Source organism: Leucoraja erinacea, chromosome 26, assembly GCF_028641065.1.
Source record: "Leucoraja erinacea ecotype New England chromosome 26, Leri_hhj_1, whole genome shotgun sequence".
NCBI lineage: Eukaryota > Metazoa > Chordata > Chondrichthyes > Rajiformes > Rajidae > Leucoraja > Leucoraja erinaceus.
The window spans coordinates 25317587-25335856 of NC_073402.1; the positions used below are offsets into that span (position 1 = coordinate 25317587).

The following is an 18270-nucleotide window of genomic DNA, read 5'->3' on the forward strand; positions in this document are numbered from 1 at the left end:
GCACAACAGGGACAATTTTACAATTAACCTCCAAACCAGCACCTCTTTGGGATATGGGCGGAAGCCCACACAAGGCGAAGGTATAAACTCCACGTAGGCTACAACTAAGTGCAGGAACAAACATGGGTTTCTGGTGCTGTGTCTTATCAGTTACCATATAGACATAATGGACAACTTCCTCTGGAATTTTTGTTACAAATAAACCATTTTGCTAAACTCTTGATTCCATGTAGCATGGACTGCCATAGATTTTGATTTGTCCACTAAGGTGAAGACATTATAGAGTGGAGAGAATATCCAGTAACGTAATCTTGGCATTCAAGCCAACTAGGCCTATCCAATCACGTTTGGTAGAAATAGCAACCTCGATTAATCTGATTCTCCAGCTGAGGAATGTTGGTGCATTCTTGGTAAAAACTAAACTGATACATTCCCTCATCTTTTTGATATTTAAAGAAACGAGGCTGAAATAAACGGCAACAGCTAAGTCGTCCATGTGGCAAATGAGCGTTTTGATGGTCGGGGAAGCGTGGGATGGAGTCGTACAGCGTGAAAAAAGGCCCTAAAGCCCAACTTGCCCACACCGACCATGTTCTATCCACACTAGTCGCACCTGCCTGTGTTCAGCCCGTATCCCTCTAAACCTGTCCTATCCATCTGTCTACCATCCTATCCACCTGTCTATAAATGTTTCTTAAACCTAGCGATAGTGCCTGCCTCAATGATCTCCTCTTGCAGCTCGTTCCGTACACCCATCACCTTTTATGTATAATAAAATAAAAGTTAACCCTCTGGTTCCTATTAAGATTTCCCCCCTCACCTTACACCTATGTCCTCTGGTTCTCAATTCCCTCATGCTGGGCAAGAGACTCTGTGCGTTTACTCGATCTCTAAGATCTATCTCTATAAGATCACCCCTCATGATCCTGCATTCCAAGGAATAGAGTCCTAAAAGATGCTGAAAGAATGCTGAGCATTTGAGCCCTTCATGGGCACATGTGGGTGGAATATTAACAGGAACTGTGCTCATCCTTAAAGCATCCAAGCAAATCTGAGCTGTGAATTATATTCAAGTTCTGATATGAATTGTGTGGGCCTAAAGGCTTGGAATGAGCAAGGTTATCTGATCGGCAGGTGGAATCCTAGCGCAGAACAGATAATGGGATTCAGGATCTGCATGTGGCATCTTGTGAGATTTGGAGATTGTAACTAAGTAGCCCGAGGGGAAAAGTCTTGCAGTGTGCTGCTCTAAACTGTGGTACTAATGGAATGGTGGACATGGACATTTAACCTACTAACCTATTGGCTTTTAAACAAATTATTCAATAAGCGAGTTCGGTATTCCGACTGCGCATGCCCAGGTCAAAGGTCACTGCACATAAACATTGCTGGAAAGCAGTGGAGCTGTGTACACATACACCTTCATTTCTTCTGCTTTTTCCTGTTTTGATTCTTCTAGGTAAGAAAATACTGCTTTCAAACTATGAACTAGTTTTATTGTTCCTTTGTTTAAAGCTAAGATTATTTTGTTTTTATTGCTTTATGCTTTCGTGAGTAAGCGAGATCGTGCTCGTCTGTGGTCGGGGTCTGGCCCGGATCTCCGATGCTGCGGGCGCTGTTGTGTTACGACTGGGCCGTCCCCATCCCCGTTCCCCTCCCGGGTGTTCCGTCCCTGTCCGGGGATGCTGGAGGGAGCTGAGTTGCTGCAGCACCATATAACCATGTAACCATATAACAATTACAGCACGGAAACAGGCCATCTCGACCCTTCTAGTCCGTGCCGAACACATAATCTCCCCTAGTCCCATATACCTGCACTCAGACCATAACCCTCCATTCCCTTCCCATCCATATAACTATCATATAACAGCACCTTGATGTGTGTCCCCGTTGATAGCTGATGCTCGGCTTTTGCCGGCGCCGGGCGGGTTGGCCGGCGGCCACGGCGGGGGTTGGGGAGTAAGATGCAGGGTTGGGCTGGAGTTGACCAGGGCCTGGGGCCGTTCGGCAGGCAGTCCAGTGGCGGTTCGGCAGATGCTGAAACCTTGAGCAGGATATGTACAGATCTCACTTTGATCTGAAGGTAAAGTTGATGTTGTCAACTTGGAAGCAAGCCATCCCCCAAAGCCATTGGGTGGTGCAATGGCATGGCTGGTAGAACCATTGTCTCACAGCGCCAGAGACCCAGGTTTGATTCTGACCTCGCGTGCTTTCTGTGTGGAGTTTGCACGTTCTCCCTGTGACCACGTGGGTTTCCTTTGGGTGTTCCAGTTACCTTCCACATCCCAAAAACGTTCAGGTTTGTAGGTTAGTTGTCTCTGTAAATTACCGCTAGTGTGTAGGGTGTAGATGTGAAAGTGGGATAGCGTAGAACTTGAGTGGACGGGTGATCGATGAGGGGCGTGGACTAAGTGGGATCAGTGACCTGTTTCCATGCTGTATTTCTAAACTGCCAAAATGAGTTGCGTGCATAGTCCCAAATCTGTGCTTGGGTCTTTTCCAACTGTTCATAGTTTAAAGTTATTTGGTTATCTATTAAACGAGTTAAGATTGATTTTGAGTCCAAGGAACACCAATCTGGCTCACTTGTTGGAATTGTGCAGTGTAAACGGAGATGACTTGACTCGATTGGTTTTCATTCAATATTAAGTAACTGCCGACTTTGTCTTTTGGGCGATCAGCCGTTTCTGAAAGTAACCAGCTGATATTAGCCTGTTTTTCTGAAGAAAATCTGTGGAGAGAAATCAATCTGCATTCAGTGACAGCAGGAAAGGACAATGCATTTGGCAATGTGGTGATGTGGAATTTTGCTGCAAGATGAATATTTCATTGCCGTACTGTTTACCTCAAGTGTGTGCCATGTGCTGAGTTGTGCACACGCACGGTTTAATCACACCCACTTTAATTGCGTACACACGGTTTAATCACGCGCACGCACGGTTTAAGCCTGCACGCGACTAACGCGCAGAGTTTAAACGTACACACGTACATACACACATACCTGTTAACTTATTCAGCTTGTCCACTGACTAATGCTGAACGGTATTGCTTGTATGCGTACAGAGAGATCGAGAGAGAGATCGAGAGAGAGATCGAGAGAGAGATCGAGAGAGAGATCGAGAGAGAGAGAGAGAGATCGAGAGAGAGAGAGTCGAGATTGAGAGATCGAGATTGAGATGAGAGAGAGATGAGAGAGAGAGATGAGAGAGAGAGATTGAGAGAGAGAGATTGAGAGAGAGAGATTGAGAGAGAGAGAGAGATTGAGAGAGAGATCGAGAGAGAGATTGAGAGAGAGATTGAGAGAGAGATTGAGAGAGAGATTGAGAGAGAGAGAGACAGAGATCGAGAGAGATCAAGAGAGAGATCGCAAGATCCCATTCCCACATTGACCTTTCTGTCCTGGGTCGTCTCCACTCTCAGAGTGAGGCCACACGCAAACTGGCGGAATAGTGCTTCCTATTCCAATGGGGGTATCTTACAACCCAACGCTATGAACATTGGATTCTCCAATTTTATGAATCCTCTCTCTAACCTTTTCCCCCACAACCCCCTTCCTGACCTCCCCTCTCCTGTGCCCACGTGGCCTCTCACCTATTTCTCCTCTCCACTCCCTTCCCCCCCCCCCCCTCCTACTTTCCACCCTCCAGCTGCACAATCCACAACTTTCTTATCTCTGACCTTATTCCAATCATCTGCCTATCAGCTGCCCCACTCGCCTATGTTGATCTATTATCTGCCGGATGAGATGTAACCTTAGAGATGTTCTCTTAGGGTGGTGTGAGTGAGAATAGGTTGTGGAGGGAGAATGGGATGTGTAGAATTGTCTTGAGTGGCAACATCATCTCAATGGGCCAAGGCAGCTTCCAATGTCCTAAAGAAATTTTAAAAAAATATATGAGCCTGATATCTACTTTAAGAGATGAAGGAAATTCAACTGGTCTTTGTTTTGTCTACAGGACCCAAAGAAACTGATTGAGAAAGCTTGGAAGGATTACGAAAATAAAGCGTAAGTTTCAGTTCTACAAGAGGAAAGAATGGTTAAGAAATATTTGCTAGTTCTTCCTTACACTAGTATTCTTCGGAAGAGATTGAACTGGAACCCTGCCTTGTGATTAAAGGTGTCACTGTTTAAAGAGAGGCTTCCTCAACTCCTGCATCCCATCACAACTAATTCTACCAAAGAAAAATATACTTGGTCATCTACTGCTCTTGTCCATTGTAGTCAGACTCATTAGATGATGGAATTGGGGGATGAAGCTCTTGAGTGAATATCCAAGCCCCCTTGATATTTTCATGACATTTAGTTAAGATGAGTTTCCGGCTAATGGCAATAGCATGGCCTCTGCATGATCCCCTTCCATTGCTTTAGTTTAGTTTAGAGATACAGCGCGGAAACAAGCCCATCGTCCCACCGAGTCCACGCCGGCCAACGATCCCCGCACTATCCCACACACAGTGGGGACAATTTAAAAAAAAAAAAAAAAATGTACAAACCTGTACATCTTTGGAGTGTGGGAGGAAAAAACATAGAAACATAGAAATTAGGTGCAGGAGTAGGTCATTCGGCCCTTCGAGCCTGCACCGCCATTCAATATGATCATGGCTGATCATCCAACTCAGTATCCCGTACCTGCCTTCTCTCCATACCCCCTGATCCCCTTAGCCACAAGGGCCACATCTAACTCCTTCTTAAATATAGCCAATGAACTGGCCTCAAACTACCCTCTGTGGCAGAGAGTTCCAGAGATTCACCACTCTCTGTGTGAAAAAAGTTTCTTCTCATCTCGGTTTTAAAGGATTTCCCCCTTATCCTTAAGCTGTGACCCCTTGTCCTGGACTTCCCCAACATCGGGAACAATCTTCCTGCATCTAGCCTGTCCAACCCCTTAAGAATTTTGTAAGTTTCTATAAGATCCCCTCTCAATCTCCTAAATTCTAGAGAGTATAAACCAAGTCTATCCAGTCTTTCTTCATAAGACAGTCCTGACATCCCAGGAATCAGTCTGAACCTTCTATGTACTCCCTCTATGGCAATAATGTTCTTCCTCAGATTTGGAGTCCAAAACTGTATGCAATACTCCAGGTGTGGTCTCACCAAGACCCTGTACAACTGCAGTAGAACCTCCCTGCTCCTATACTCAAATCCTTTTGCAATGAATGCATTTCGTTGTCTCTGTACTGTACACGGACAATGACAATTAAAATTGAATCTGAATCTGAAAGCTAACATACCATTCGCTTTCTTTACTGCCTGCTGCACCTGCATGCCTACCTTCCAATGACTGGTGTACCATGACACCCAGGTCTCGCTGCATCTCCCCCTTTCCCAAGGGAGCTCCCTTAGAAAACCCACGTGGGTCGCTGGGAGAACGTATAAACTCCCTACAGACAGCATCCGTAGTCGGAATCGAACCCGGCGCTGTAAGGCAGCAACTCTACCGCTGCGCCATCGTGCCACCCTGATGGAAGCGTAATTGGAAGCAAATAGATCTAACTCCCTTGGATGGAATAAAAACAATTTGAGGACATGTTTTTTTTTATGCTAAGGTTTTCGGAAATATTCAGGAACTTTGGACCAAAATGGGATAAAGGCTGCCCTGAGCAGCAAACACGGATCTTGTATGAGTAACAGTTTCTGATGTTCTTTAGCTGGAATTTCCAGTTCCTATAAACTTATTTCCTGGCAACAAAATCTATCCTGCATGCTCCACCACAAAGCTTTCCTTCATCTTCCGAGGTTATTCCATTGGGAATAATTTCCATTGTTGGTTTCAACATTCATTTTTTTTTTTAATGTTGGGGGTGGAGGAAGGGAGTCGCCCTTTCCTCTCCCCACACTCGGTCATCTCCCTGTCCCCTGACTTGGCCCACCCTACACTTCCTTATCTCTGTATCTCCCACTCCCCCGACTCGGTCTGAAGAAGGGTCTCGACTCGAAACATCAACCCATTCCTTCTCTCCAGAGATGCTGCCTGCCAGGCATCTGCAGTCCCTTCCTCTTTGGTGTTTAAGAAGGAACTGCAGATGCTGGAAAATCGAAGGGAGACAAAAGTGTTCGGGAAACTCAGCGGGTGCAGCAGCAGCATCTATGGAGCGAAGGAAATAGGCAACATTTCGGGCCAAAACCCTTCTTCAGACTGTGCTCTTCAGTCACTCTTTGGTTCTGGCCTTCTGTCTGAAGGTGCTGGACTTATCCTCAATGTGCATCTTAAGGATATATTTTGTACGTTAAAAGATTTTGAATGAGTGCATGCTGTATATTGATCTGTCGGTTTGCGATGAGTCCATCTCACACCTTGTTTTATTTTTCCATTTCAACTTCTTCATTTCATCGAGAGCCACTTTAAATGAGCCCAGGAAAAGGGAAGTGATTTGCAAAACGTCCACAAAATAGTACAAACTGAGACAAAAGAGTGAACTCATTTTAAAGAAAGGCAAAGACAAACGCAAGCTGCTTTGATATTTTGGTTCCTTTAGTATTGCCTACAGTTGTATAATAATCCTTAGGTACACAAAAATGCAGGCGAGACTCAGCGGGTGCGGCAGCATCTATGGAGTGAAGGAAATAGGCAACGTTTCGCGCCGAAACCCCTTTGGGGTTTCGGCCCGAAACGTTGCCTATTTCCTTCGCTCCATAGATGCTGCTGCACCCGCTGAGTTTCTCCTGCATTTTTGTGTACCTTCGAATTTCCAGCATCTGCAATTCCTTCTTAAACACATGTATAATAATCCTTTTTCTATGCAGTGTCAGTAACGGGTCACGGCAAATAAACAGGTCCATAATATGAGAGCAGTGACAATCTGGAGGACAAGCAAAGCATATTTACAAGGTGCCTTGGATAACTTCCCAGATTGTGTTCAGTTCTGGGCATCGTGTTATAGGAAAGATGTTGTCAAACTGGAAAGGGTACAGGGAAGATTGACAAGGATGTTGCCAGGGCTAGAGGGTCTGAGCTATAGGGAGAAATTGAGTAGGCTGGGACTCTTGTCCTTGGAGTGCAGGAGGGATGAGGGGGCGATCATACAAGGTGTACAAGATCACGAGAGGAATAGATTGGGTAGATGCACAGTCTCATGCCCAGAGTAGGTGAATCGAGGACCAGAGGACATAGGTTTAATAGGTTTAAGGTGAAGGGGAAAAGATTTAGTAGCAATCTGAGGGGTAACTTTTTCCACACACACAAGGGTGGTGGATGTGTGGAACAAGATGCCAGAGGAGGTAGTTGAGGCAGGGGCTATCCCAACATTTAAGAAACAGTTAGACCGGTACATGGATAGGATATGTTTGGAGGGATATGGACCAAACACTGGCAGGTGTGACTAGTGTAGCTGAGACATGTGGGCAAGTTGGGCCAAAGTGCCTGTTTCCTTGTTGTATCACTCTATGACTATGTCTGAGAACTTTGCAGTTAACCAGCTACTTATTGATGCATAAGCACAGCTGTATCTAGGGATTGCAGCATTTAAAATGCTGCAAAAAAAAAGCCATGTTACAATGGCTGGATAATCTGTGTAGTTGCTGTGATGTTGGTTGGAATAAATATTGTCCAGAACACCTGATCTCCAGAAATTAAAATGGTATGGGACCTTTATACCCACCTTAAAGACAGAAGTGGTTGCAGCCCCAAACTTCATCACCCATATCTCGTATGTCCTAACCCCATTCTCCTGCGTTACCCCCCCCCCCCCATAGCTCCTGACACCCGTACTAACCGAGAATCTATCTATCTCTGCCTTAAATATATCCACTGACTTTGCCCACACAGCCTTCTGTGGCAAAGAATTCCACAGATTCACCACCCTCTGACTCGAGAAATCCCTCCATCTCCTTCCTAAAAGAACATCCTTTAATTCTGAGGCTATGACCTCTAGTCCTAGACTCTCCCATATGCTGAACGCTCTATGGAGGAATTTGAATTCCGCGCGGTAGAGTTGCTGCCTCACAGCGCCCGGCACTCGGGTTTGATCCCGACTACGGGAGCTACTCCGGGCACTTTGTGTCTTCAGTAACTCAGTGGGACAGGCAGCATTTCTGGATAGAAGCAATGGGTGACGTTTTTGGGTCAAGACCCTTCTGCAGACTAATTGTCCCTAATGTATGAGGGCAATCACTGGTTGGCACAGACTTGGTGGGCCCAAGGGGTTCTGAAGAAGGGTCTCGACCTGAAACGTCACTCATTCCTTCTATCCAGAGATGCTGCCTGTCCCTGTCTCTTCTTTATGGTCCGTAGATTGCTTTATGCTCAGTTTTGCCAGATGCTGCTGTCTATTGTGGGCCATCACTGACTTTGGTCCCTGGGCAAACTCGGGGGTCGTTGGAAAACTGTAAAGTCAGGACCAGTTGTGCCTGTGTGTGTGTCTGTCCTTTCAACATCTGTGCCAGATGTTTGATGTGTTCCTTCTCTCTCCTAACTATTAGGAACAAGATCGAAAAGGAGAAGAAAGACCGGGCTAAGCAGTTTGGACTGAACCGTTCTGAAATAAGTCCTGCAGAAATTGCAGAGGATTTGGAGAAAGAGAGAAAGATGTTCCAACTCCAGATGTGTGAGGCAAGTTACAGCCCATGTAATGAAAACAATATTTATATCAATCTGAAGTCATACTTTACACTTTACTTTGCACTTTAGACTTTGGACATTCAGCGATAAACAGGTTATTTGGCCAGCTGAGTCCACGCTGTCCAGCAATCACCCCATTCCACTAGCACTATCCTACACACCCTAGGGACAATTTACAATTTACAGAAGTCAATTAACCCACCAACTTGTACATCTGTGGAGTGTGCGGGATGAAACCGGAGCACCCGGAGAAAACCCATGTGGTCACAGATAGAAGGTACAAACTGTACAGACAGCGCCTGTAGTCAGGTTCGAACCTGGGTCTCTGGCGCTGGAAGGCAGCAACTCTCCCCCGGCAAAACTGTAGAAGGAGGAAAACATAAAGTGTATTTACAAAATCTTCAATATCCACTGGAAGGATAAGAAAATAATTCTCTCTGTCCCCAGTGTTGAGACCATCATTAATAACCCTACTAACCCTTCCTAATCTGAGGAAGGACATTCTTGCCATTAGAGGGAGTACAGAGAAGGTTCACCAGACTGATTCCTGGGATGGCAGGACTTTCATATGAAGAAAGACTGGATAGACTCGGCTTGTACTCGCTCGAATTTAGAAGATTGAGGAAGGATCTTATAGAAACTTACAAAATTCTTGAGGGGTTGGACAGGCTAGATGCAGGAAGATTGTTCCCGATGTTGGGGAAGTCCAGAACAAAGGGGTCACAGTTTAAGGATAAGGGGGAAATATTTTAGGACCGAGATGAGAAAAACATTTTTCACACACAGAGAGTGGTGAATCTGTGGAATTCTCTGCCACAGAAGGTAGTTGAGGCCAGTTCATTGGCCATATTTAAGAGGGAGTTAGATGTGGCCCTTGTGGCTAAAGGGATCAGGGGGTATGGAGAGAAGGCAGGTACAGGATACCGAGTTGGATGATCAGCCATGATCAAATTGAATGGCGGTGCAGGCTCGAATGGCCTACACCTGCACCTATTTTCTATGTTTCTAATGCAGTGGAGGGAATTATCTTTTGCATCCAGTATCATTGCAAAATATTGTTGCTTTTTTTAATCTTTTATCCACTAACGTTCTCTGTAATTTATCTAAACTCTCTGAAAAATGCGCTCTTAATTAAGGAAGAGTGAGTGTTCGGCGCTCTTGAAATTAGTCATAGAATGATACAGTGTGGAAACAGGCCCTTCAGCCCAACTTGCCCACACCGGCCAACATGTCCCAGCTACACTAGTCCCACCTCCAGCACTTGGTCCATATCCCTCCAAATTTGTCCAACCCATATCTGTCTGTTTCGTAAACGTTGGGATCGCCCAGCCTCAACTACCTCCTCTGGCAGCTTGTTCCATACACCCACCATCCCTTGTGTGGAAAAAATTACCCCTCGGATTCCTTTTAAATCTTTCCCCCTTCACCTTGAACCTATGTCCTCTGATCCTCGATTCCCCAACTACGAACAAGAGATTCTGTGCATCTGCCCGATCTATTCCTCTCAATAAGATCACCCCTCGTCCTCCTGTGCTCCAAGGAATAGAGTCCCAGCCTTCTCAACCTCTCCCTGTAGCTAGTCCTGGCAACATCCTCAAGATTGTGAACTGATTGCACTTTGTTTCTTTCACAGTATCTCCTCAGGGTGAGTGAAATAAAGATTCGCGAAGGGCCTGACCTCCTCCAAAGCCTCATCAAGTACTTCCATGCTCAGCAGAAGTAAGACATTTTAACGATCTTCCTCTATCCATTGAGATCATGACTGATCTAGAAACATAGAAACATAAAAAAACAGGTACAGGAGGAGGCCATTTGGCCCTTCGACCCAACACCGCCATTCATTGTGATCATGGCTGATCCTCCACAGTCAGTAAACCGTGACTGTCTTCTCCCCATATCCCTTGATTCCGCTAACCCCCTAGAGCTCTATCTAACTCTCTTTTAAATTCACCCAGTGATTTGGCCTCTACTGCCCCCTGTGGCAGAGAATTCCACAAATTCACAACTCTCTGGGTGAAAAAGTTTTTTCTCATCTCAGTTTTAAATGGCCTCCTCTTTATTCTTAGACTGTGGACTCTGTTTCTGGACTGCCCTATCATTGGGAACATTTTTCCTGCATCTTGCTTGTCCAGTCCTTTTACAATTTTATACGTTTCTATAAGATATCCTCTCATCCTTCTGAATACAAGCCCACTCTTTCCAATCTTTCTTCATATGACAGTCCCACCATCCCGGGGATTAACCTGGTGAATCTGCGCTGCACTCCCTCAATAGCAAGGATGTTCTTCCTCAAATTAGGAATATATTTTAATTCTATTTACCTGCCTTTGTTTTGTTGTTATTAATATATTTTTTCTTCACAAAACGTTTCTGTCTCTGGGTCTCAAAGTTTTCACTTAAAGTTCAAATCGCAAGGATGGATGTGGGAGGCACAGTGAAGGAATATTTCTGACCTCGTTCCGAAATGTTTTACTTGCATTCTGAGACTGTGAGCTCTTGTTCTAGGACATGCCCCTCCTTCCTTCACCGGTGGCGCAGCAGTAGAGTTGCTGCCTTACAGCGCCAGAGACCCAGGTTCGATCCTGACTATGCGTGCTGGCTGTATAGAGTTTGCACGTTCTCCCCCGTGACCTGCGTAGGTTTTCTCCGGGCTCTCCGTTTATCCCACAATCCAAAGACGTATTAGTTTGGAGGTTAATTGGCTTGGTATAATTGTAAATTGTCCCTGGTGTGTGTAGGAAAGTGCAATATATGGGGATCACTGGTCGGTGTGTACTTGGTGGGCCGAAGGGCCTGTTTCCGCTCTGTATCTCTAAACTAAACTAAACACCTCAGGCATAGGAAGCTTCCTCCCTGCATTCAGACCGTCCAGCCCTGCTGTATGTTTGTAGATTCCAATTAAATCCCTTCTCATTCTTCTAAACAATCTCTCCTGTGTGACTGTCCTGCCATTTTATAAATCTGGAATCCGTCTGGGAAACATTTTATTGTCTTACTCCTGGCAAGTATCTCCTTTCCTATCCACAGAAACCAAAACTGCTCAGAATACATCAGGGGTGTCCTCACCAAGGCATTGTAAAAATGTAGCAAGAAATCCTTGCTCCTGGACTCAAACCTCCGACTATGAAAGGCAACGCACTATTTGTCATTTTAACTGCTTGTTGCGTTTCCAGTTTTGCTTTCAGTGGCTGGTGTACAAGATCACACCCATCCTTTAGTAGCTCAGCATTTCCCAAGCACTCATCATTTCATTAATATAGGTACACTACTCATTTTCCGACAATTGGTGGTCTGGCAACACCTTTAGTCAGTCAAAATTGCGAATTCCCCCAGAAAAATTGGTTCCTAGATTGGTTTAGGCAGCCAATCTTGACCTCATTGGGAATTCCATGGGCGATTGCCGGGTTGAATTTGCTCCCTGCGGCCGGGGCTCTGGAACTCCGGCCCGGCTGGAGCCGGCAGATCCGTTCCCATAGTCAACGTCCAAGGTTGACTCTGGTTCCAGTACCGTTGGACTCCTCGGAGGCCGTGACCCCCTGTTGGCCCACAAAACGGATAATCCGAAATGGCTCTGGAACCATTGGGTTAAACAAGGAACTGCAGATGCTGGAAAATCGAAGGTAGACAAAAGTTCTGGAGAAACTCAGCGGGTGCAGCAGCATCTATGGAGCCAAGGAAATAGGCAACGTTTCGGGCCAAAACGTTTCAGTCTGAAGAAGGGTTTCAGCTCTTTTCTCTAATTTTCTCCAGTACTTTTGTCTACTCTGAAACAATGGGTGGTGGAAAATGGGTGGGGGGACCTGTACTCTGCCTCAGTGTTTTGTATCGATGGATAACCCTGCACTTCTCCTTGTTACACCACATCTGCCATACACTTCAACATGTCTAAGCTATCAACGAGTCTCTCTTTATTTGCAATATAAGTCCCTCAAGACCACCAAACTGATCAAAAAGGCGCAGCAGTGCCTTTACTTTCTGAGGAGGCTCAAGAAAGCTCACCTGTCCCCCCCAGATCCTGTCCAACTTTTACCGCTGTACCATCGAAAGCATCCTGACCACCTGCTTCACGGTATGGTACAGCAGTTGCACCGCAGCGGACAGGAAGGCACTACAACGGGTGGTGAAAACCGCGCAGCACATCATCGATGCCCCGCTCCTTGCCATGGATGCCCTCCACCGCAAACGGTGTCCGAGACGGGCCGGGAAAATCATCAAGGAACCCTCTCACCCTAACCATGGACTATTTGCCCTCCTCCCATCAGGGAGGCGGTACAGGAGCCTCGGGTCTCGCACAAGCAGGATGTGGACCAGCTTTTTCAATAACACCATTACACTGCTGAACTCACAGTCCCGTCGCTAGCTATCTTTTATACTCTCCCATTGTTATACATTTATTTGCCTATGTACCAGTTTAATTCATCCACAGTCCACACATTGTTAACCAGTATTTTTTTATTTCTACTATCTTGCACTATGACCAGACGCTAAACTGCATTTCGTTGTACCTGTACTTCGTATTTGTGCAATGACAATAAAGTTGAATTGAATTGAATCTTGAATCGGCGCTCAGATTTGGGGTGTGATTGACAATTTAAACGCTCGCCTTCTACGCATCCTCCAGTCTTGAGTGTTGCCCGACCCCGTGACTGGGGGAGACTGTTGTGGAATTCAAAAGCTGCGGTTTGATCACTGTCGGCTGAAAAGGAGAGAGAAAAATACTTGTTGAAACACCAAGTGCCGTGGAATATAAAGCAGAACAAGATAGAAAGATAAAGCGTGACCCAGGACAGCTTTGAAGTCGACAGTCAATGCTGTAGAGAAGGTCAAAGGCAGGAGGATCCCCCTGCATGGCTTTGAGTACAAGTGTGCATGTCAGGATGTGATGACTGGAGTGATTAACGACTCGCTGGGTAGTTATCTGGGATCATCAGTGGATCCAGCTGAAAGGGACGAGTTCCGATGGAAGCATGTGGAATAGGTTGTAGCCACAGACCTCTGTTACAGAAGGAGTTGAGTGGCTGTGGAAGTGCGTTTTGGCCAACACCTCTTCAAAGACATGAGGGGAAAATTAAAAAAAAAAAAACCCAACATTAACGTGATCCGTGTTAAGGCGGGAAATGGAAATGTGTTCAGATCGAGGGACGGAACTTCATGGTGGTCAGTCTTGGAAGGAAAGTGGCAGCGAATTTGGAGAAAAATCTGTAAATGCTACAAATTAATCAAAGCTGTTGGATGATGTTGCCAACTTTATTTGGACCTATTCCTGGAGATTTTATCGCAGGGCCTCCTATCCCCAGCAGCTCTGCATTGTTGAGCTATTTTTGCTCCGGGCAGCGTGCATTTTCTCTTTGTAAAGCATATATATTTGTATTTGATTTTGGAACTGATTCTCTTGATGGGATAGAGATCTTGCCAAGTGGACCATTCCATTAAAAACGCCGTTTGATGTTACCTTGCTGAATATCCTGACAAAACGTCCTGATTTATCCCACTTCTCCACACATTTTCAACAATATTAATGTGTTAATATTAGTATTACTAAAATATTAGTATTACTAAAAGTTTTCCTTCATAATTTTGCAAGTAAAATAATTGGTTGAAGCAAAAACAATGGAAGATGGCCATTTGGCTTAATATTTTGGAACAATTGCCTCTGGCTGCTGATGGAAGATTTGGATCCATCATCTCCCGATGGATTCTGCCAGAGCTGCTGGATCCCTTCAGCATCTTCTATCACATGTATCCAATGCCCACAGTATATTTCTATCTTAGTCATAGATATCTTATGTCATAGACTATCTTAGTCTTAGTCAGTATATTCTATCTGGGTCATTCTAACTGGGTTAAAAATTGACCTTCGATTGCTTGCACTAACAAGGTGCAAACTTGGAGCGCAGCAGTAGAGTTGCTGCCTTGCCGCTCCACGGACCCGGGTTCGATCCCGACTACGGGTGCAGTCTGTACGGAGTGTGTGTACGTTCTCCCCGTGACCCACGTGGGTTTTCTCAGAGATCTTTGGTTTCCTCCCACACTCCAAAGACGTACAGGTTTGTAGGTTAATTGGCTTTGGTAAAATTGTAAATTGTTCCTAGTGTGTAGGATAATGCTAGTGTAGTAGGTGATCGATGGTTGGCGCGGACATGATGGGCCGAAGTGCCAGTTTCTGCGCTGGGTCTCAAGTCTTAACTGCATCGAACGGCCACAAGAACCCAGGGACTGGCATCAAATGTGAATTTAGAATTTAGACCATGAGGAGCTCAATCCTTGTCTCTGTTGCATTCCTCCAAGTCATCAGGGTATACTGGGGAATAACTTCCCCAACCTCTCCTCAGCAGGGTTGTGGCAGTCCGAGTGATTCCCAGTTCTCTGGGTGTGCGGGAATATTAGTGTCCCATCTCAATATTCCAGCCAACTTTATCCAGATTCAGAGACAGTTTCTTCTCAGCTGTTATCAGGCAACTGAATCATCCGACCACAACTGGAGAACTACTATCTATCTCATTGGACTATCTTTGATCGAACTTTGCTGGCTTTGCCTTGCACTATATGTTATTCCCTTATCATGTCTCCGCACACTGTAATGGCTCAATTATAATTATGTGTTGCCTTTCTGCTGACTGGGTGGCATGCAACAAAAGTTTTTCACTGTACCTCGGTACACCTGACAAACTGAAGCCGAGCTAAGGATGTAAACACTGCATAGTGCAGGTCCTTTTGTTATCTCTGACTGCGATTGGCATTGCAGTCCCGCCACCTTCAAATCTCATTTGTCATGTACAGATTTAGGTGCGTATGGGACCACATGTTTCTAATCCAGCAGAGACCCAGCAACGAGACCGTCTAAGAATAGAGTCCTGGACCCTGGTGCAGAATAGGATAGCTAACCAAAATGGTTCTGTGTGGAAATATTGCCATTAGCTTATCGGGGGGGGGAAACGCATGGTTTGGTTCTGTGATGGGACACACTTACTATGTTCCCATTCACTTAATTTATTCCAATAAGGGCCTGTCCCACTTGGCAATTTTTTCCGCGACTGCCGGCATCATTCACTGACGTATCAGGTCACTGAAAAAGTAGCGGCGTGGCATGGCGTGATGACGTATCGATGCGCAGTGTCTCCTCAAGTGTCGCGCCATTACTTTTTGTCACCGTTAGATTTTGAAATATTCAGAATCTTTCGGCGACCCATATACGCCACAGTCATTGACGCCGGCAGTCGCCGAAACAATCGCTGAGTGGGACAGGCCCTTAACTACTTTATAAACACGTGTGGAAAATATGACAGAAAACGGCCAAGTGTTTAATTTGCATTGACCACTACATCTGTTATGCGTGGGCTGGGCAAGACTGTTCCTAACCCCTTTCTGCTTTCTTTTTTCCAAAAGCTTCTTCCAGGATGGTCTCAAGGCAGCTGAGAGCTTAACTCCTTTTGTGGAAAAATTGGCGGTGATTATACACTCGGTGAGTTGTCGAGATGTTTCAGATCAGCACTGGGGTTGTACTCTGTTCCAGAAGCCGTAAAAATCCAAAGATAGATACAAAATGCTGGGGTAACTCAGCGGGAGTTACAAGGCAGCATCTCTGTATAGAAGGAATGGGTGACGTTTCGGGTTGAGACCCTTCAACTCCAATCCTCTTCCCAAAACAATGTAAATATTTTCACCCAAAAATGTATACACATTACATGATAACACGCTGTCAATATAGTCCACTTTTTAAGTTAATTCTCTGAGGTGTGTTTCCAGAACAAGGGGTCACAGTTTAAGGATAAGGATCTTTTAGGACCGAGATGAGGAAAACATTTTTCACACAGAGAGTGGTGAATCTCTGGAATTCTCTGCCACAGAAGGTAGTTGAGGCCAGTTCATTGGCTATATTTAAGAGGGTGTTAGATGTGGCCCTTGTGGCTAAAGGGATCAGGGGGTATGATAAGGTACAGGATACTGAGTTGGATGATCAGCCATGTCATATTGAATGGCGGTGCCTTGAGGGTAAATGCCTATCGGAAAAGGAATGCGTTTTTTTTTTTTGTTTTTTTTTTAATCCATAGCTCGCAACGATTTTCCCTTGAGGGTAGCCTTTCAGAAAATGAATGCTATTTTTCTTTTTAATCCATAGCTCGCAACGACCTGTGTGTTAGCTTGTTGTATGTGGTCTGAAATCCTCTGATGGATGAGCTCCCTCCTGCTCTAATGAGTGTTTTCTTCCCTTTGGCCTGAAGTTGAAGCAAGTGCAGGACGAGGAGATGAAGCAACTCACACAGATCAGGGACTCCCTCAGATCGGTGCTCCAGGTGGACCACAAAGAGGTGGGTGATTCTGGCGTCACGGATGTTCCTTGTATGTGAAAATGTCTTGAAGGAAAACCAGCCAGATGGGAGGGGAAATAGCAATGGTGCTGAGGGGTGGGGTAGTGAGGGATGGGGAAGAGTGGTGGAGGATTCTGAAGGCACTCGGTGGTTTTGGACGGGCAGTCCAAGAGCTTGGGCAAAGCGGAGGCTTTTAAGAAGCCAAGGGAGACATCGGGGAAGGGAGAGAATTCTGGAGCACGTAGATGTGTTAGCTGAAGATATGGGGAATACTGGTGGGATGAAGGGGGTGGATGTTCAGGAAACCAAGGAAGAGGATGTGTGCCATGCCAATACTTCAGATGCTAGAAATCGGAAGTTAAACCTGGAAATGTTTAACCCATCAGGAAATGTCACTGGGAATGAAGGAAGTTGGATTTAGTGCTTTTAAAGCAATGATGGTTCCTCAAAATGGAGGTAGTTTGCTGAGGTGAAACTCTAAAGGACCTGTCCCACTTACGCGATTTTTTTCGGCGACTTAGCACCCGTCATAGTCGCAGCAGGTCGCCGAAAATGTTCAAAATGTTGAAAACCCAGGGGCGACCAGAAAAAGCTACGACTCTTTGGGCGACTACTCACGACCAAACAGGCGTCATCCAGCGACATGTCGACATGTGGCGCCTGTATGGTGGTGAGCAGTCTGCAACTTTCCCCCCCTTGTACCTCGTATCTCCTCCCCCATTTTACAATGATTTAAATGCAGAAATCTCTTGTTGTTATGCATCTCATTTAGTTCTCATTATTAATGTTGTACAAGATTACTTGCTAGTCGTAAACTGGATTTTTTTTTTTTCATTCCGTTTGTTTTCCACCAACTGTTGTAAAACATTTGCTTTCTACATTTTTGTTTGAAGGAATGTTTGAATCGGAAAAATTCTGGCTACAGCATACACCCTCTTCCAGGAAACCGTATGTATGGAACAGAAAAATCTGGCTTCCTGTACAAGAAGAGCGATGGGTGAGAAACTGAGAGGTCAAGAGGCTTCCATTTTGTATGATCCATGGAGCTCGGTTAGCTCCAGGAAATGCTTTAAACATACAACGTTCGCTACCAAACGAACTCTTCTCTCTTCACCTCCAAGAATAGAGTTTAAGGGGAAATTTGATTTGAAAACCTCAACGCCGTAAAGCGATTTGGTGGTGTAAATAGGGTGAAACTGTTTTGCGTTGGCAGGAGGGCCAACAACCAAAGCTTGCATTTGAGAACTGTGGCAAAAGAAGCAAAGGTGACACGAAAAGACACCAAGTGCTGGAGTAATTCAATGGGTCAGACAGCATCTGTGGGGAGCATGGTTAGGTGACGTTTCGGGTCGGGACCCTTCTTCTGACTGAAGAAGGGTGCTGACGTGAAACATTCTCCACAG

The 18270-nt window shown here is 45.4% G+C and overlaps 1 protein-coding gene across 1 annotated transcript in view; it reads left to right on the plus strand.

Moving 5' to 3' along the window:
• LOC129709853 (arf-GAP with SH3 domain, ANK repeat and PH domain-containing protein 2-like) overlaps nt 1-18270 on the plus strand; it is an 83651-nt gene that overhangs the window by 35891 nt on the left and 29490 nt on the right. Inside the window, exons 6-11 of the mRNA XM_055656470.1 lie at nt 3957-4006; nt 8420-8549; nt 10192-10277; nt 15945-16020; nt 16781-16867; nt 17761-17864. Coding sequence (XP_055512445.1) covers nt 3957-4006; nt 8420-8549; nt 10192-10277; nt 15945-16020; nt 16781-16867; nt 17761-17864 — 533 coding nt within the window. The remainder of the gene's footprint in view (nt 1-3956; nt 4007-8419; nt 8550-10191; nt 10278-15944; nt 16021-16780; nt 16868-17760; nt 17865-18270) is intronic.